The 14,528-nt window shown below is 36.2% G+C and overlaps 1 protein-coding gene across 1 annotated transcript in view; it reads right to left on the bottom strand.

Moving 5' to 3' along the window:
* The window catches only part of LOC127543895 (ethanolaminephosphotransferase 1-like), a 149,646-nt gene that overhangs the window by 82,700 nt on the left and 52,418 nt on the right, over positions 1-14,528 (bottom strand). The window contains exon 2 of the mRNA XM_051970230.1: positions 72-140. Within this exon, the coding sequence (XP_051826190.1) occupies positions 72-140 (69 nt within the window). The remainder of the gene's footprint in view (positions 1-71; positions 141-14,528) is intronic.

Here is a 14,528-nt window from a genome sequence, read left to right as displayed (position 1 = left end):
CTTTCTTTGGGCTCATCAATACATCAGAAAAAAATAAGAAAATAAAGCTTAAAATATGTCATCATGCTTACCTTAACTATTCTGTTCCAGAGGTGCTGCATAACATATACTGATAAAGGATTTGTATCTACAGCACTATACTGTGAAAAAAAGGGGAAGAAACATCAAAATTAGTGCCACATAAAAGTGAAATTATAAATATTTTAATATTTCAATTCAATTCACCAAAATCTAAATGCCTGTTAAATGCTTAATACAGGTTATAACAAAGACAAAACTCTAAATAGTCTCTGTCTTCAAGGAGGAGGATGTATACAACTTGTATAAAGATAAGTAAATATAAAGTGATCTCATGAGGAAGAAAGCTAATAATTGGGAAGATCAAGAGACTAGCTATTTAAATCCACTTATTAAAAAAAAGAAAAAAATTCCCAGTTACATAGATGAAAAAATATTTTGCTCAATTATTTTGTGATGGTTTAAAAAAGATGTTAAAAGAATTTGCTATATAAGTGGGATAGGTAGAAGGGAATTTGTGAATTGATTTTCTCCCAGCCTAATATATGGAATCAAGATATATAAGGGATGAGTGACTCACATAAGAGTTCAGGTTTTAAAGAAGCATCTATAATTCCTTACCCCTTTAATAGGTATGAAGATATCCTTTAGCCAAACTATAATTAGAGACCAGCTAGCTATTGATTAATCAAGTGTTTGGTGGTCTTTCAAAAAGCAAGACTTATTCTCTGGCCTTGAGGCAAGAGATAGCTCTGAGGAGCATGCCCTCTGGTAGCAGAGAAGAGAGTAAGAAATAGAAAAAGAACTGAAGTCCTAAATGGGCATCTAGGTGGCACAGTGGATAGAGTGCCAGCTTTAGAGTCAGGAAGATCTAAATTCAAACAGCTTCAGATACTTACTAGGTGTATGACCCTGGGTAAATCACTTAACTTCAGTGATTTGCCTCAGTTTCCTCAATTGTAAAATGAGCTGGAGGTGAAAATGGCAAACTACTCCAGAATCTCTCCTGAGAAAACTACAAATTGAGTCACCAAGACATGGCAACAATCATCAGCTCTTGAAAGGGAATGCTTTTGCCTTACTTCTTGGCCAAAAAAACATCGCAGGACAGAGAATATAGAAAGGAAAGGAGGAGAATTTCTCTTGTAGCACTGTTCACCTTGTAGGAAATATTATACCCGGTAAAGGGTCCTGGTCTGTGAAGGCACAATACCAGAACTTCATGAGATGAGAGATAGTTCCAGCCATTGGAAAGCTCAGAACCCAGAAGGAGCGGTATGAGAACACCATGAGGAGAGAAAATCATCTTTGAAGTATTTAAGATGTAAATGTGTTGAGCCACTTGTCCCCCATTCCCTGCAAGGTGTGCACCTCTATACTAATGTATATTGTTGTTTGTCATACTTCCTTTTCTAAAAGGACTAATGACATGAGGGTGATGTCTCGATGTGTATATGAATTAGAACTTAAGTGAGACAGGGTTACACAAAGTCATCACTCTGTCTTTCAGAGTCATCAAAGACTAGTAGCAAGAAAAAATGTCAGGAGGACAGCAATGGCCCAGGATGCAGTGGATAACATGGCGTTTTTGATGCCTGACCAAGCTTTAAGCACTCCACAGCATCTGCTTCAGTTGCCTTCATGGCTGTTGAAACCAATTGTTTTTCACCCATTGCTCTGATGCTATTCTTCACATTCCCTCAACTCATCCAATTTGCCCATTAGTTTCGATCTGATTTAGCCCACCTATTAAGATGGCTTTACCAGGTTATATAGAGGTACATCTGCTGTCCCCACTGTCCCCACTGATGCTGTGTGAATCTATAGGAGAATGCCCAGGTTGAGAATTGGGGAAAATATTTTGTAGTTATTCTTCTTCCTTAATTACAAACACTCTTTTATCTGACTATAACCTCATATCATTTCATTTTACCTTCTTCTTTAACTCTCTTACACATTAATTACTCTCAATAGGACCTCAAATTCCTCCACTCTTGAGTATTTTTTCTCCCCAGACTATTAACCTTCCTTGGACTTAACTGTCCTCCCTTTCCAATATCAACCCTATAATTAGCCATTTCATCTCTACACTATCCTCTGTTCTGGAATCCCTTTGCTCCTTTGTCCTTTCACTGCTTATCTCAAGCTCTAACTAGAGTCAGAGGAAGCTTCAAAGCTATGTTGATTGGGTACATTATAAATTTATTTTATCTCATTTAAATAGAACTCTCACTGTAATGAGGCAGCCCTTTTATAGTTGGGTGGTGAGAGAGAAAATCTAGTCCCAGATATTTATTAGCTGTGTAATCTTGGACAAGGAACTTAATCTCTATGCCCCAATTTTCTCATCATTGTCAAGAGGATCTATAGAGGGTCACAGATAGTGGGTGAACTCTGGGTACGGTATAAGATCCTTCAGCCCAGAGGGGACCTGCTCACAATGTCTGGTTTGGTTCCCCATCTTCCCTTCTCGGCCTTCATGAGAAGTCAGGGGGCTGTGACAATCTGTTCTGTAGTTGAAGCAGATTGATAGCAAATGCCAGAGACATCTACATACAATAGCAAGTTATGTGGTCCTGTGTGCACAGAATACAATTAGTGCATGTGCAGTGTTGCTTTGATTATATAAGGGTATTAGGGTATATAGGGAGAAAGAACTTGGAATAAATGGATTCCATGTTTGATCATCCACATGGATCCCTGCTTCATCACTCTTCCACTAAAACCAAGGACTCGGGCTGGTCCCGAAATCCTCCACAGAGCTAGTCTAGACTAGCACCCCACCATGGGGGCTCTAGAAAGCATAGACATTTTGGCACCCCAATTTAGAGGCTCTAGAAAGCACACAATAAGGATCAAATGAGATAATATTTGTAAAAACAGTACAAATGCTGGCACATAGTAGGTACTTAACAAATGTTTGCTTTCTTCTGCCTTCCTTTTATTCCTTTCTAACTGATAGCCTAGGTCACTCTTCAAAGAAGCTATTCCAAGCCTTCTTCTCTCTCTTTCAGTCTTCCATATTTCCCCTTCACTTGAATTGAATTAGCTCAGAAGAAATGTGAGATGCACAAAATTAGAGATGTGACCCCAAATCTTCATAGGGACTACCTATGTCCAACTTGTGACAGAGCTGATCTAATCAGCCACAGTCAGAGAGATTGAAATTCAACTCTAACATAGTGATGTCATTTTGGTCCTCTTCAAGAATGAAGGGCAATGGACAACATCCAACCAATCAAATTGAGCACATTGCCTCTTACTTCATGAAACTGAAGCTTGGCTAGGATGAAAAAGAAAATGCTAAATGTTGGAGGAGATATGAGAAAACTGGGACACTGGCACATTGTTGGTGGAATTGTGAATACTTCCAGTCATTCTGGAGAGCAATTTGGAACTATGCTCCAAAAATTATCAAACTGTGCATACCCTTTGATCCAGCAGTGTTACTACGGGGCTTATATCCCAAAGAGATACTAAAGAAGGGAAAGGGACCTGTATGTGCCAAAATGTTTGTGGCAGCCCTGTTTGTAGTGGCTAAAAACTGGAAACTGAGTGGATGCCCATCAATTGGAGAATGGCTGAATAAATTGTGGTATATGAATGTTATGGAATATTATTGTTCTGTAAGAAATGACCAGCAGGATGATTTCAGAAAGGTCTGGAGAGACTAACATGAACTGATGCTGAGTGAAATGAGCAGGACCAAGAGGTCGTTATATATTTCAACAACAATACTATATGATGATCAGTTCTGATGGAAGTGACTCTCTTCAACAATGAGATGAACCAAAGCAGTTCCATTTGTTCAATAATGAAGATAACCTGCTATACCCAGCTAAAGAACTCTGGGAAATGAGTATGAACCACTACATAGTTTTCCAATCCCTCTATTTTTGTCTGCCTGCATTTTTTCTTTCCTTCACAGGCTAATTGTACATTTTTTCAAAGTCTGATTCTTCTTGTGCAACAAAATAACTGTATGGACATGTATACATATATTGTATTTAACTGATACTTTAACATATTTAACATGTATTGGTCTACCTGACATCTGAGGGAGGAGGGGGGAAGGAGAGGAAAAGTTGGAACAAAAGGTTTTGCAATTGTCAATGCTGAAAAATTACCCATGCACATATCTTATAAATAAAAAGCTATAATAAAAAAAGAAAGAAAGAAATTGAAGCTGTGTCACATGAGTTTCCTCTTCTCCCATTTTCTTCCTTTCAAAAATTTCTGACATAATCTTCCACTCACTCCTCCTTTCCTCCAGTATCTAACAAATAGATGGCCCTTCTTGCTAAGCCAATTTGTCTATATATGCGCTTGACCTCAACCAGATTATAACTTAAACAATCCTCTCTCTCTTGAATCTTCAACCATCCCACCTGCTGATTCTTTCCCTACTACTTTCAAACATGTCCACAATTATCATGCTGCACAGGAAAAATCAGATCAAAAAAGAAAAAAAATGAGAAAAAAAAAAAAAAACAAGCAAGCAAATAACAACAAAAAGGTGAAAATACTGTGTTGTGATCCACACTCAGTCCCCACACTCCTCTCTCTGGGTGCAGATGGCTCTCTTTATTACAAGAACACTGGAACTGGCCTGAATCACTCATTGTTGAAAATCCATCAGACTTGATCATCACATAATCTTTTTGCTGTGTTGTTGTTGTGTGCTGTGCTCTTGGTTCTATTCACTTTACTTAGCATCAATTCAGGGAGATCTCTTCAGGATTTTCTGAAATCATCCTGGCTGCTCGTTTCTTATAGAACAATAATATTCTATTAAATTTATACACCATAACTTATTCAGTCATTCCCCAAATGATGGCCATTCACTTAATTTCTATTAAGTACAAAATTATTAAATACAAATCTGATCCCTTCATTCTCTTTCTTAATCAACTCCAATGGCTTCCTATGTCTCTAGGATAAAATATGAACACTGTTTAGCTTTTCAACCCCTTCATAACCTGCTCTCAACATATCTTTCTAGCCTCAATGGACATTGTTCCCTTTCCTGTACTCTGTGATTTAGCCTAATTGGTCTTCTTGTATTCTTCATATACAATATTCCATTTTCTAGGCCACTATTTGCAGTGCTTATCTGCTATGTCTGGAGTAAACTCCCTTCTTATCTTCAACTTATAGAAACTCTCTCTGCCCTCAAGATATAACTCAAGTACTACTTTCTCTATGTAATCTCTGTGATCCCCCAGCCACTGGCTTCCTCCTTCACAAACTACCTTATATTTAACTATTTTGTTTTTCCTTATAGTGACTCTCTAAATGTCTGTGTGTGTGTGTGTGTGTGTGTGTGTGTGTGTGTGTGTATATACACATATGGTTTGGTATATATTCCATATTTACATGGAAATGATTTGCCATTTCCTTCTCCACATCAATTTATAGATGAAGAAGCTGAGGCAAACAGGATTAAGTGACTTGCCCAGGTTCACACAACTAGTATGTCTGAGGCCAGATTTGAACTCAGATCCTTTTGACTTCAGGCCTGAAACTCTATCCATTGAACATTTATCTACTCAAGTATATAGTAGACATTTGATAAATGTCTATTGATTGATTGACATTTCTCACTATTATTTTTCTTTGAACTTGCACATGTGAATTGGAAAGGAAACTTCTAGAGGATCATTACATGGCTTATGTGGATTAAGGATGCACTATTTTGTTGAGTTTTAAATTTTTTTTTATAAGATCTTAACCCTACCATTTACTTATTCAGTTCTACAGTAGAGACTATCACAGATAGCAGATTCTCTCTTTCTAAAAATGGTTCTCTATCCATCTATGGAGTAGAAATATTTATATATTCCCATTACATCCAATATTCCCAGCTGGGAAAGAACCAGTGGAGGTTCCATCTAGTTGCTGGGCTATTCCTGAAGAAGAAGGGCTCAGAGTCATCCATCTTCTTCCTAGTGATGCAAGTGAACTCTGTATGACCCTGAGTGAACTCTGTAAAAATCTTGTAAAATCACAAAAATCATGTCCCCTTTTAATCTGCAAAAACCTATGGTTTTACCTCCAAGAGAGAGATAAGCAATACCATGCAAGGGCAAATCAAACTCTTATTGATCTTTCAGGGAAGTCACAGTCTCAGGAAAGATTTCACATTCAATTGAAAAATCATGGTCTCATCAGCTCAAATTGCCCCTAGCTCCCCCACTCCCCCAAGAGCTGCTCATAAAATAGGTTTTCTTTTACTCATTCTTTGCAGAAAGTCCAAAGTAGGACCCGCCCACTCAGTGCCAGCTTCCATTTCCCTAATAGGACTTTGTCACTAAAGAAGTCAGTCCCTTAACAAAATGGTTTCCTATCCAACAATTACTCAGAACTGAAACTAAGGCTGCCTCCAGAAAACCTCCCCAAGAAACCTGCTCACACAGAAAACCATCATATATTATACAAAAGAAGAGAACACAATACAAGGCAGTTGATAGTCACTAGATAAAACTATGATTTTCTTTTTTTTTTCAATGTATTATTTTTCCAATTACATGTAAAGATAATTTTCAACATTCATTTTTGCAAAACTTTGTATTCCAGGTTTTTTTCCCTCCCTCTTTAACCTTTTCCCTGCCCAAGACAGTAAGTAATGTAACATAGATTAAATACGTGCAATATTTTTAAGCTGTCATATTGTACCAAAAAAATCAGACCATAAGGGGAAAAACCATGAAAAAAAGCAAACAAACAAAAAAGATGAAAATTGTATGCTTTGATACACATTCAGTCTCCATAATTCTCTTTCTGGACACAGATGGCATTTTCCACCCAAGTGTATTCAAATGGTCTTGAATAATTGCATTGCTAAGAAGAGCCAAGTCCATCACAGTTGATCATCACATAATGTTGTTGTGACTGGGTACAATGTTCTCCTGGTTCTGCTCACTTCACTCATCATCAGTTAATGTCTTTCCAGGCTTTTCTGAAATTAGCCTACTCATCCTTTCTTATAGAACAATAAGTATCCCATTATATTCATATAGCTTAATGTGTTCAGTAATTCCCTAGCTGAAGGGTATTTACCCAACTTCCAACTCCTTGCCACTCAAAAAAAAAAAAAAAAAAAAAAAAAAAAAAGCTACTACAAACATTTTTGCATATGTGAGTCCTTTTCCCACTTTTATGATCTCTTTGGGACACAGACACAATAGTGACTCTGTTGGATCAAAGGGTATGCACAGTGAAACAATAATTTTTTTAATTAAGATTGTTTTGTTCCTTTTTAGGCAATCTCAGGACCCTCCACTTCCATAACTTAAGCCCTACTGAAGTTCAAAACTCCCAATTCAAGCCTTCCCTTGTAGTAGGAATTACAAATAAATGCCTCAATTAGGATTTTAAATGATGGCTTGAAAATCTATTGCAAATCTTAAGTCTTTGCTGCTGGTTTCTTAGTAACAGATCTCCATTTTAAATAAGTATGTCACTTTCTGAGGAATGACAGAAATTTAAATACTCTTCTCTTTAAAAATGCCTCATTTTTAATGTAATTAATTTTTCTTTCCCAGAGGAACCAAATTATGCTCCCTTTTTGTATCACACTACCCCCTCAAAAGCAGGTTTCTTAACCTGCCTAGATTAGTCAGCCAATTAAACCAGCCTTTATTATGTGCTTATTATGTACTAAGTACTGTGCTAAGATATTAAGAGTCATAAGCCCTATAAAGATACAAATTTATCTGTTCTGTGTTTTCTGTGAGTTCAGACATTCGTATCATTTTTGTATGTCAAGAATTCCTTTAGAAGTTTAATCAAGCCTACATACTCTTTCTCAGAATAATGTTTTCATAAGTATAAAAATGCAAAGAATTAACAATGAAACTAATTAGATTGAAATATTTATCAAAAAATTTAAACTTCACAAACCTTGGATTAGATTAAGAACCCTGTAAATCAGGTAAAATGCCTTTGTAAGGCTAGTTTTTAATACTATTCATTTCTCTATCAAAGAGAAACCATTCATAAGTCCTATCTAGACATTCTTTTGCAGCTTAACTCAGAGACAATATTGAAATGTTACTAAATATGTTTAAATTCTTTATAGTGCAGCTCTGGAATTAGTCTGACAACTCAGTACCAGATTTAATTTTAAACTAATTTTTTAAAAGCTTATTATTTTCTCCTTCTCACTTCTTTCAATTGAAAAAAAAAAAGAAAGAGGAAAAACAAAACACTTGTAACAAATATGAATACTGAAGGAAAAGAGATTCACCTATTAGTCATGTCATATATATATATATATATATGTATGTATATATCATTCTGAATCAGTTAATACAAGTCTTTCCAGTTTTCTCTAAAACCATTTATTTCATCATTTCTTACCTTACACTCATTTATCATCATTTGTTTATTCTCCACTTAATGGACAGCCTCTTAATTTTCATTTCTTTGCCACTTCAAAAAGAGCTACTATAAATGTTTTATAGGACACTTTTAAATATTTTATAGGACTTTTCTCTTTTTCTTTGATCTCACTAGGTATATAAGTTTAATCATGATACTGCTGGGTCAAAGGATATGTACATTTTAGTAATTTTGTTGCTGTAGTTCTAAATTGCTTTCCAAAATGGCGACAGTACCAGTTATAATTAAATGTAATTTCTAAATTATATCATATTAAAAATAAAATAAATATATCATAAGAGATAATAAGAGGATTTTTAATATAATTTATAAGCATTTAGGATTTTTCCTTTTTTTTTTTTTACAAGTAATAACTTTTACTTGTGCTCTTTTTTTGGGAAAAAATATTAGACTCATTTCTTCATAATCCCTGTACATAGATACATTGCTATCATTTACTCCTTATGCCTCCCTTTAACAAAGAAAAACTGAACAATAATATAGCAACAAAGGAATCACTTCTGATGGTATATCTAGTATTCTGCAACCTATACCTATTGTGAAAGGGTTATTTATGATTCTTCCTTTTTCCTCTGGAACCAAGAGAAATACCAGTAGAGATATTGATATGTAATAGTAAAGATTTCTTTCACAGATGTTTTGAAGCTGATCGCTGCCTAGTTCTCTTCCAATTAAAATTTTTTGATCCTTTGATTTGCTTAGGTCATATGGCAAACCAAGAACTTGCACTCTATATATAATTTGTACTAAGATTTTGTTTTTTTGTTTTTGTTTTTCCAAGACTTTATCAAATAAAATTACATATTACAGAATGACACATTGTTTTGACTAAAAAAAACTTCCAGATCATCTAGTCCACACTTTATTTTATAGATAAGGAAAGTAAGACCCAGAAAAATTAGTAAAATTTTACTAAAGAGCCAGATTATATGGAAATTAGATCATCTCAATCAAGTATAAACAAAAAGTTAATTTTTAAAAAGTCATAGGAAAAGAAAAATGAGAAGAACCTTTTAACATTACTTAAATATTGGGAAAAAATAAGGAAGACAAGATAAAAATTTGTTATTTTGCTCTGGTTGAAAAAAGTTCTTTATCTAAAGAACCTGTGTTAGAATTCAGACTATTAAAGGATACTAATATGAATCAAAATCATGTGACTATATGGAACATATCAGTCAAAAAACACTATCATGTTTCTTTTTTTAATATTTGCATATATAACTGCATACTTTTTAAAACAACATCTGACTATCTTTATTTAGAGGATACTAATAAACCAGGATTTAACATTCAGTCAAAACTTGATTACATGCTATAAAAATACTTCAATAATTCCAGGATCTGTGATTACATGCATGAAGTTATTCCCTTTTTGACAGAGATGACTGCCCTTTTATAATTGAGCAAATAGTATTCCAGTGTTGTGGCTAAAAATTCCTCATACTGTGACTAGCCATGCATTGATATCAATAGTTCAACAAATAATTATTAATTACTTCCTATGTACCAGACATTGTGCTAGTGCTTGAATGGGACTGACTGGATGAAGTATTTCTCAGTATTGTCACATGATCCCTGTTCCCAGAACTTTGGGACCTTGAGAAGGCATATGTTCTCTGGAGGAATGGACTTTGAACCTGGAAATATAGGAAGTTGCAGGAAGAGAAGTGACCTGAGGGAAGCAGCCAGAATTAGTAACCATTGGTCACTTTTTAGTGACCTTTTTAGTTACATCCTTTTAGTCTATCCAATCAGAAGACTCAAGTCTTTTGCTTTTAAACGCAGGACAAGCCAGAAGCTAGTCAGGTTCCAGGAGCACATGGTGGGAGTTGGGATGGCTCCCAGGTATGTCTGGACCTCTCCCTGCAGGGATTAAATAAATACTTTCTTTTTGTACCTGATGATGTTTCTGATTAGTTAATTGGGAAAGGGGTCTTGCACCCCACCTGTCCCACACGGTTTATGGGGGCTCATCCGGGATCTGTGGCTTCCCAGAGAGATGGCTGGTGGGCCCCTGATTCAAGGTAGGCGCCAGGTTGGGTTCTCCAACCGACCTTGAGAGCAGACTCTCAGCCTCCTTTTCTGTGAAGAATGGGCCTAGGGAGACAAGACACTCAGATACAAACAGAAGGCACACAAGTCTTCGAAGATCAAACAGCCCGGGTGAGAGAAAGCCAGGTAACTTATTCATGAGTAATCCTAGAGGCACTGTCTGTTAATGTGCCCATGAACTATCTCTGTGGGCCCTAGGATCATCAAACCTTGGGTGATCCAGGTTAAGAGGTGAGGGCCAGATTAAGCGGTTCTGTTAATGGCACAAGATAGGGGCATTCTATGGTTGGCTATGAAGGTAGGCAACTCCTTCTGACCCTGGTGTGCCAAGCCACCGGGTGGGAGGGGAGGTGTTGGCTGTGCATTTGCTGAAGACCAGCAGTGAGATTAGATGCTCTGAGAGGGAACAATCCAATTCAAATCTTCAGAGCAAAAAAGGGGGGAAAAGTCCACTTGGGTATTTCTGTTGTATGTGGAGAAGGGATGGTCTCTTCCATGTGATTTTTGTCTGTGTGTGTCTTTTTGAAGGATGTCTTTGTTATGTATGTTCTGTGAGCTAGATTTTGTTAGGGGAGAAAAAAAGAGAAGAGTCTGACTTTTCTGAAGGCTCCAACAAAAAGAAGGCCAGAGAAGGCTCTGACCAAAGTTGGAGCTTAGAAAAAGTCCATTGGGAATAATGGCCATGTGGGGCCTGAGGGAGAGAAAGAACCTATGCTGTTTAGTGAAATTCATTATTTGAAATATGATAGCAAAAGCAGTTTCATATTATTGGGAATTTAAAGCTGTATTTGATTGGATTTTAAGTTAAAATATAGGTTATTAAAACAAAATGCCAGTAGCTTGCCTTGGGAGGTCATGTTTGTATCTCCCTACTTAGATGGTATGTTGCCTTCTAGAAGTATTGGGTAATTTGTAAACTATGAGTTATGCAGTAAAAATATGTCAACTCTTTTGGGTATATGTATAAATTTTTTGAAATTTGCTCAAAATTATTTGCAAATCTTGAAGTTTAAAGTTTTAAAAAGTGATTTAAAGACAAGGGACAAGAAAGATTGATTTGCAAAAGCAATTCATAGTTTAAATAGAGCATCTAGTTAGAAGGTTAGAAAGGTTATTGGTTTGGGAGTATTTAAAGTATATAGGAGGTTTGAGCAAGTAAACATTAGGAGGAGAGAGACAGAGATGGGACAGGTAGAGATGGTGTGAGAGAAGGAGGGAGAGAAAGGAAAATGGTTTTCCAGAAATAAGGAACAAAAAGGCACAAACCCCTAGTGAATTTGCCATTTGCCATGGGAAAGGAGATACCCCATGAGGTTGGGGCCTGTCTTTAGCTGGCAGATTGGATCCTGGGGGAAATGACACCCTAAAAAGGTTAGTTGTGAGAAGTTGGGGTAGGGAAACATGGTAGAATGGGAAAGGGCAACCATGTGGAAAGGATCCTCGTCAGGTGACAATCTAATCCCCCTCTCCCCATTAAGTATGGTGGCTTTTTAACAAATTGCAGCTCCTTGCTGGTTTAAACATTAATTGCTTTTACAATTTAAAAGAACAAGGAACAGCCTACATTTACATGGTGTTAATAACTGAATGTTTTATTTTTATTTTTTAAGTCTATAGCTGCTCTAAGAGGTTTGTTGGAACTGTAAGTTTTCTGAAAGCAATTTATTTCTACTAAAATATCCCATCTGTCTTCAGCAAATTATTTAATGCTTATTTAAGTGCATAATAGTCTTCTTGTTTAAGGAATATGATTAAAAACAAAAACAAAAACCTAGAGCAGAATTTTAATCTGATTTGATAATTTGATAGTTATTTCAAAAAGTTTAATTTTTTAGAATGAAGAGAGTATTAATGTTAAATCTGAAAGTTTCTTTTATGTGGAAACAGGATGGACAATGTATAATTTAGAATTATTCTCTGTATTGGGTATTTTAAAAGCAAAATGATCTGTGTAATGTTGAACTTAGAACCATCTATTTAGATATGAAGGATAAGCTGTGAACTTTCTAGGATGAATCTCTTACTGTGATCCTCCAGAGCTAGATTCATCTGAAGCTTTGATTAATGATAATTGCTGTAGGAGATAAAATCTTTTGAGACTGCAGCTGATATTTATTTGGAGTTTTAAATTCAGGTAGGAATGTCTGGATAGATCATCAAACCATCTGAAAGGAATATGCCACAAGCTACTCAGAAGAAGCTGTTTCAGGTGGAAGGTAACATTTGGAAAAGAATTAGAAGGACGATCTTGGTCTCTGCTGAAGATAGTATCCTTCTGATTCAATTTCCCAATGGTCTTCTTTTGAATGAGAACCCACCTGATTATTCCCGAGTCTGGTTTAAGGTGAAATAATTTTTAAAAAATCAGAACAGTTACCTGAAATAAAACTGCCTTAAATAAATCATGTCCCTGATTTTTTTCCTCTTACAACAAATGTCTGTAGTCAGAGCCAGTGGTCAGAGGGAGATATAAAGCACAATACAAACATTAGATATTTTAATTTGTGGCCCAACCCTGGAGGACTTTCTGGTTGCTGCTATTATATCTTTTAACTCTATTACTTCCTGGGGCTAGAGTTTCTTTATCTAAAGACTTACTCCCCCTAAGTACTTGGGGGCCATTCCCACTTTGCTTTTTGTTCATTGAGAGAAAGCAGGCAATCTTATCAGGCCCTGAATTGGCTTATGTTTTTTTTAGGACTGGGTCTTGCACTGGACCTATCCCACACATGCTGGAGATAGAATGAAAAGCAAAAAACAGATTTTTCTCTTCATTGAATCTTTTTAAAGTTTGACTTTGAGATCAATGATTATTACCCCTACTTTTTTTTTCTAATAAATTCCATTCCTAATCATGTTATTCTATTTGTATATATCAATTATTTCCTATCCTCTTCTACTTCACTTCTACCCTTTGCCCTGCAAGTACTTGACTATTACTAACCCCCCCTCCCCCAATCATGGATCTCTCTCTTATCAACAGGTCCTAGGACAAGCCCCATTTGGTCATTGTTTGGGTCCTGATTGACTCAGATTGAATGTAAATAGCAATCATTTCTGCTTTGGCCAGAAACCCTGAGGGTCTTCTCCCAGTTTTATTTATTTAGGTTTTTTGCGGTTTTTTGACTACATAAAAGAGATTCTTTGCCTCAATTGCTACCTAACCTTAATCATTGAATAGGTACAGATTCTGCCCATTTCATCCAGGGCCATCTTCACTTGTCTTGATCTATTATTTGCCATTGGACCCAGCTAATTCTGGAAGGGAAAGTGAGGCAGGGAACCTTTCACAGTCCTCCCTCACTTAAATCCAAACCACTTGCATGTCATGGTATCATCTCCCTGATGTCATGGTCTTCTTCTAGAATGAAGGACAAACAACAAACCTGACTTCTGGTTAGGGTCTATTTAAAGGACACATTTTCCCCCTCTCATTGATTTACACACTTCTTTTTGCCATTCCCGTTGATCTAAACACCTTCCTCTGTCCCATTTTATCCTATTTCTTCCCCCCTCTTATTTTCTTAAAAGATTTTGGAAAGTGGATATTCTTCTTGATGTGCGTGTGTGTATGCATGTATGTATGTGTATATATATGTATGTATGTATGTATGTATGTATTGTTCCCTCTTTAACCCATTCCTCAAATGAGTAGGTTTTCGGAACTACCAGCCCCTCTCCCCCATCTAATTACTGTGTCCTTCTTGTTCTTGAACCTCATTCATATAACATAATTACTATTTTTTCCTTTTTTTCTAGATGGTTTTACTTTTTAGAATTGCATGTTATTCAGCTCTACCCTAGTCATTCTTTTGGACTGATGAGGTGTGAGAAAGTAGCAATTCCTGAGAAATCCTAAGGCTATTTGGCCTTGAGAGTGACACCACAATGTGGGCCAATCTGTAAGCTGTAGAACTCAATGATGGGAACTAACCCACCCCCACTATTCCTCAATTGTAAGTCTAAACCATAATATTAGCATATCAATCAAATATTTGTTTCTCCTTCCTATAAAATCATCTTCTTGTTTCTGGCTCATGCTGAATTCCCTT

The sequence above is a fragment of the Antechinus flavipes genome, chromosome 1, assembly GCF_016432865.1.
Source record: "Antechinus flavipes isolate AdamAnt ecotype Samford, QLD, Australia chromosome 1, AdamAnt_v2, whole genome shotgun sequence".
Classification (NCBI taxonomy): domain Eukaryota; kingdom Metazoa; phylum Chordata; class Mammalia; order Dasyuromorphia; family Dasyuridae; genus Antechinus; species Antechinus flavipes.
Note: the sequence above shows the minus strand (reverse complement) of the source record. Positions and strands in the feature narration are given on the sequence as shown.